Consider the following 6,000-nt stretch of genomic DNA (forward strand, 5'->3'; position numbering starts at 1 on the left):
AGTGCTTCATTAGCGATGGAACACAGCACCTGGTCTTTGTTATGTCAGCTAGCGTGGTCGCCTCACTGAAGATCTTTCTCCTAAGCTATCTTTCTAGTGAGCAGCATTTTTGTGTTTCTTAGATAAAAGCCCGGTGTCTGTTTGAAAGTTTGAATGTCATGTGTTGTCAGAGTTACGTCTGACTTCAGGATTGGTTTCCTACAAACAGGAAAATCAAATATCTCAAGTAGCAAAGTTTTATGGGTAAAGGAAAAGCTAAAGAATTGATTAATGCTTTTTTTTGTTTTGTTAATCCATTCCTAAAGTCCCTCTCTGACCATTAGTTTAAGCCCTAAAAAATCATGCCTGTGTCTGCGTTACATATTTAGAATTTTTCCCATGAAAATAACCTCTTTCTACCTCAACTAGGCTTAAATTTAACTCTACACCATTGCTTCCAACAGACTGCATGGGTGTAGTACTTACTAGCTAACCTACGACTCAAACACTGAAATTATTTTCCACTGCACAATGGCAAGATTTAATATTGGAGTAATTTAGCCACACATGTTTAAACTGGAAACCAATTCTGAAGCAAAATAACAATACGAAGAGTCCCACCCTGAACTTAAGGAACGGGATTGGTTCCTTAGATATGTTATATATGAAGCCCTGAACACGTGAATGAGTATTTCTAAGGCTTGTCGGAATACTGTAGTTTCAAGGGTTAAAATTTTCAGCAATGTGGTTTAGGACTTATTGTACATCTTGTTTCTTTTTGCAAATCGAAAAACACCATATGAGCATGTTAATAAAGTAAAAATTTTGATTTTCAGTGGAAATTCATCTACATTTTAACCGAAAATTAAGATTAGCACCAGAGTAGAGGTACATTTTATAATACAAGATATAATGTCAAAAATTAAAACTATTAAGCAGATTTAATGATGAGAAGTGAAGGAAAGTAAAGATAATAGTACTAATATCACTCATGCGGTGTATGGATTGTGTTCATTAAATATAATTTAGATAACTATTAAAAGGTCAAATTTATTTATTAATTTTTTTACTCCCCCCCACTCTTTATTCTTTTTCTTTCTGTGTCACTGCTTTTTCCCACCCTTCTCCCTCCTTCAGACAGTAAACCTGAGAGTCTGGAGGCTCACAAGATCAAGACAGCATTCTTCACACACCCCACGCTGACAGAGATTGGACGCCGGCTCGTCTCACACTACTTCCTTCTCACAGAGGAAGAGCTGGCAATGTGGGAAGAAGACCCTGAGAGCTTTGGTAATAGCACATCCCCGGATACACAGGCTGAATTCAAATGTCTAGACTTATCTGGACTTGCAGACTGCCAGAGTTAACAAGCGTGCTCTTTGCAAGTCCGGAACCGTGAGGGTTAGTCAGTTGACAGTTTGTGAAGTCAGCAATATGGTTTTGGTTGCAAACTCCAACAGGATTTATGCATTGCATCATTTTATTGATGTAGTAGCGATGTGGTGTCAATAATAATGTCTTCAGTTGTGATTTATGTGTGATAATTTGAAGCATTAGGCAAATCATTTGAAAAAAGTAATGTCACTGTTCACTTAGACATATTATTTAGAAAACTGAGACAAAGTTGTTGACATCTGGATTTAATTTAACAGTCAGACACAATCACATGAGTGCGTTAAAATATATTTATATAAGCAGCGGTCAGTCAAGATGTAGAGTGTTTGTTCAGCTACACTCATAACCTCTAGATGAGCAAATTCTAATAGGTATATATTTTTCATTGTTTTTCTAGCCGTTGAAGAAACAGGCGGCGACTCTTGGAAGTACAGTTTGAGGGTAAGTAAAGACAAAGATTTGCAGGTTTTGTACGTGTTGTGTACATATTTACATTGAGCCAGTGTGTTGTTGCTGTTAGTAATGAGGTCCTTTGATTTGCATTCAAACCTGAGGGCAGAATTCACAGTGCTGACAGCATTAGTGTCTTTGTGTAGTGTCTTGATGTTGTGCAGACGTTGACCAGTGTGTAGCCAATCCGTCACTTCAGGTTTTTGTTCTCTATTGACAAAGCAGAACAGACTTGCTGCCAAAATCACACTACATAATACACACAGCATGAACGCTTGCTCCCCTAGCCTTAAGAAGAATGTTCATTACCAGCAACTCAGTAAATCACCTGAGTGAACCTGAAAGTCTAGAACAACGTTCCAAAATCAGTCTTTAAATCCATAAAAATGCAGATTAAAAGAAACATGAAGGCAGATTTAATTTCAAGGTAATTGCTATTGTATTATTTGTCATTAATATGTTTATTTTGTGCTACATTTTCACAAATTCAAAGCAGTGTTTTATGTGGTGGTGCATAAAAGATTGTGTACATTAGAGCTTCATAAAACAGTTAGTGGTGCCTGGAGCTTTATAGCTCGCCTCTGCGGCTGAGTTAGTTGGCAGAGGCTCATCTTCAGCTGTTGCTGATGCATGACATAATCTCTTATCCATCATCTTACTTTTTCATTTCTCTTCTCTCTCTGTGTCCCGTTCTACTTACTTTCATCACTTCAGATGACAAACTTCTGCCCTACTGTTTCTTTGAAGTGCAGTAAAGCATTCTCTCATTGAACCCCAAGGCTGTGGTAAAAGTTTTATTCGTTTAAAGCACGCTGCAGCTGGAGAAAAGTGAGATTACAGTACAGAACTTATTAAATAGCCAATTACTTCACACTTTAATATTCTCAGTAGAAAACAGATATTTTAATAGTTTTAAATCCGTCAGTGTTCTTTTAATAGGTTGCTAGAGTGTTTTTGTTAAAGTATACAAAGAACTTCTAAGGATTAAACACCAGCTGCCAAATAAAATTTTTTTGTTAGAAATTTAAGTGTCCTAAGAGTTTTAAACTCTGTTGTTGTAGTATAAGATCCAGTTCCTATTCTCTTACACTTTTACAGTGAGTAATTGAAATAGTTTATTATGTTGAAATGGCTGTAAGTACTTGGAAATACACTTCGACGTCTCTGCAGATCTATGCAGAGAACGATAATTGTATAGGCGACTAATTTTGGATTATTTTTTGGGCTAAGGCGGCATCTTGCCTGTATATGTTTAACACCAGATTGATGAGCTTGTTCCTTTTCTCAGTAGTGCAATTCTTCCTTTTGACCTTCATATTAGCATACTGTCATGCTCAGGATGGCTCATGGTCGCCAGTTCTAATCCTGTCAATATTACCACCTGTCTGTATGGAGCAGGGGTTTGTGTTCGTGGTACGAGGTTTTATAAAGTGTCATGTGACCTCTGGCCTTTTGACATCAGAGAGAAAAGGTCATTCTGTCATGCTGTGAGATTTCACGGGTACTGTAGCCCATTGCATGCATTTTCAAATGGGCACAATCCATTTCAAATTCCTCATACATGTTATTTAATATCGATTTTGTTGTGGCATCTAAAATCAATAAACTAATAAAGATGGGTGAACCATTTCCCTAGTGAACACAGACACAAAAACACAAAAAAATCCCCTGACAATGTCATACTTTTTATTGAACTGGGAACTCGATGCATTGTCGACCAGTGTGTGTTTGTCATACCTCTTTGTATATATTTTTTATGTCCATAGACACCCCTCTATGTGATATTTTCCCTCACTACCATTGAGTGCCTGATAAAACCGCAGGTGGCCACTAAGAATGTGAAGACCTGTGATATCGTGAGAGGGGAGAAACATGAATTGTGATGTTTTCCACATACAATGAAAGCATGTGTTTGACTCCTCTTCTGCCAGTTAACTGTCCTTTTATCTCCTCTGCTCTTATTCTGTATTCAGCCTTGTACGGAGGTATTATTCCTGGATATCTTCCATAACTACAGTCAGACCCTGACACCGGTGCTGCTGGATATGGTTCAGAATCTCCAGGGTCAGTAAAATGTCAATTCAAATATTCACATTACCTTCCCAGCACACAGTCTACTCTCTTTCCACTGAATTTTTAAACATCTGTTCACAGGAAGGAAAAAATATAGGCTTTTAAATCTGTACAGTTCACGATAACTAATGTTCTAATACACCTCTAAATTACATGAATATTTCGATTCCCTTTATTGTCATTTTGTGGGCTTTTTGTGGTGCTGTGCTGACAGGTATCTCTAATTTTTGATGTCTACACTAATATAAAGATCCCTTTCAACGTATTTTATCTTAACTGTTTCTGAACCTCATGTTAACAGCTTTATATTGCCTTTGTTTTTGAAACGTGTTACACAGATACAACTGGGAGCTCAGACCCGATATCCCATCATGAAATTGAAGCATGCTATCTCAGAGTTAGCGATACATATTTCATATATCAGAAAATGGCAAAACCCATAGCTTTGTTCATGTATCTCTAACATGCAACCTCGAGACTTGACAGTACTGGGACGTTTCCCCTAGCGACCACCATTGCAAACACCGCTCTGAACTCTCTTGTCACTCCGTCACATGAACACATACTGTACCTTCGGCATATTGCTTCCAGTCTCCTGGGGTTACTGGTGTGTATCCCCTGTTCTATTGCTGAATTAGTGGTGCCATTGCTCACACGGGTGGATTACAGGGTCTGCTTCTGTCCTGTCTCTCAAGCTGCTTTCCTTTTCAAGTGACAGAGTGGAAATTGGTACTGCTGGAGCAAGGAAAATGCTAGATTGGGTAATTCTCTGGTTGAAAGAAGGCATCTATTGATTCTGAAACCTGAGTACACAGCAAGACCTAATCGGGAGACAGAACGGAGCAGTAAAATGACTAAGGAAAGACTAATGCAGTGGAGGCCAGACCTCTTTAAGTTTTATCAGTGTTATGATAGGTTCCATTGATTTCTGCACACCTTTTGTTGTCACTGAGCAATGTTTGTACAGTGCGCATATTGCCAGAACACTTATTCTACAATTGCGTTCTGTCTTGCCACTGAAATTACATCCATTATATGTTGCGTCTTTGCAGGTCCAACCAATGTGGAAGACCCTGTTCAGCTGCTGATGAAAGATGCAGGTCAGTCAGAGGCTCACTTACTTTTGCTGGTTCAGTAACTGCTATATATAAAAGTTAGTTTTTTTTATGTTTTATTTAATCCTCAACTACAAATGTGAAGGCTGTCAAATTTGCATTGTTTTTAAATTCTCTGACCATAATCCCAAACAATGCAAACAGATGGAGAGGAAGAGCAATGTGAACTGAGACATATTTACACTGATTGAGATTTAAATAAACAGAGCAACAGAATGCATAACAATCTTTCCAGGATAAGATGTTACGTCTGAATAATCGCGTGAAAATTCTAATTGTGCTCATAGATTAGCTTAGTGGGTTGCATTTTTATTTTGTAATGCATCCTTGCTATTTTCCTCTCCCAGTTTCTCATGTTCACGATCATCTTGTTTTCTCTCACTTAGTGTCTCTTTCTCCGATCTCTACCTCCTTTTAGTATTTATAACTCTTCAGCTCTTCTCTGGTGGTTTTATGGCACATACAGCTAAATCACTGCTTGTTTAAAGGGCCTCTCCGTTGAAGCTTGTTGCCTGTAGAGATCTCAGCAGCCTGTTGACAGTGTAGATAAAACAGCACACACCACTGGGATGATGAAGCTGTGTAGAAGCAGCGGTGGAAGAAAATTGTAGCTGTGAGACTTAGAGCTGGTTGAAGAGCCAAAGGGGCACCTAATAAGGAAATAAATAACTCATTAATTACAATAGGGGTAATAGAACTATAAACCAAAGACCGCTGTTGAACTACTGTGGAAAAAAGACCAAGTGTTTTCCTCATTCCTGACTTAACACTGTATGCCTGCTGAAGACTGGAACAGACACATTAATCATCATACAGTATGTGCTATAGACAAGTTTCATATGTAATAGACAGGGCTCCTCTTATAGGTGACAAATGCCTGTGACATTTACCCAACTGAGCTATGCATTTAGTCTCGGTTGCTGCTGATATCCATAACGTGTTCATATATGTTCGTAGCTCCTGTGTCTGTTGTTTTAACACTGCAGCC

General features: G+C 38.3%; 1 protein-coding gene across 1 annotated transcript in view; it reads left to right on the forward strand.

Annotated features, from left to right (window-relative positions):
* The window catches only part of ipo11 (importin 11), a 131,074-nt gene that overhangs the window by 33,198 nt on the left and 91,876 nt on the right, over positions 1 to 6,000 (forward strand). Inside the window, exons 11-14 of the mRNA XM_023282457.3 lie at positions 1,117 to 1,269; positions 1,772 to 1,815; positions 3,798 to 3,888; positions 4,950 to 4,997. Of these exons, the coding sequence (XP_023138225.2) occupies positions 1,117 to 1,269; positions 1,772 to 1,815; positions 3,798 to 3,888; positions 4,950 to 4,997 (336 nt within the window). The remainder of the gene's footprint in view (positions 1 to 1,116; positions 1,270 to 1,771; positions 1,816 to 3,797; positions 3,889 to 4,949; positions 4,998 to 6,000) is intronic.

This window comes from Amphiprion ocellaris, chromosome 6, assembly GCF_022539595.1.
Source record: "Amphiprion ocellaris isolate individual 3 ecotype Okinawa chromosome 6, ASM2253959v1, whole genome shotgun sequence".
NCBI classification, from domain to species: Eukaryota; Metazoa; Chordata; class Actinopteri; family Pomacentridae; genus Amphiprion; species Amphiprion ocellaris.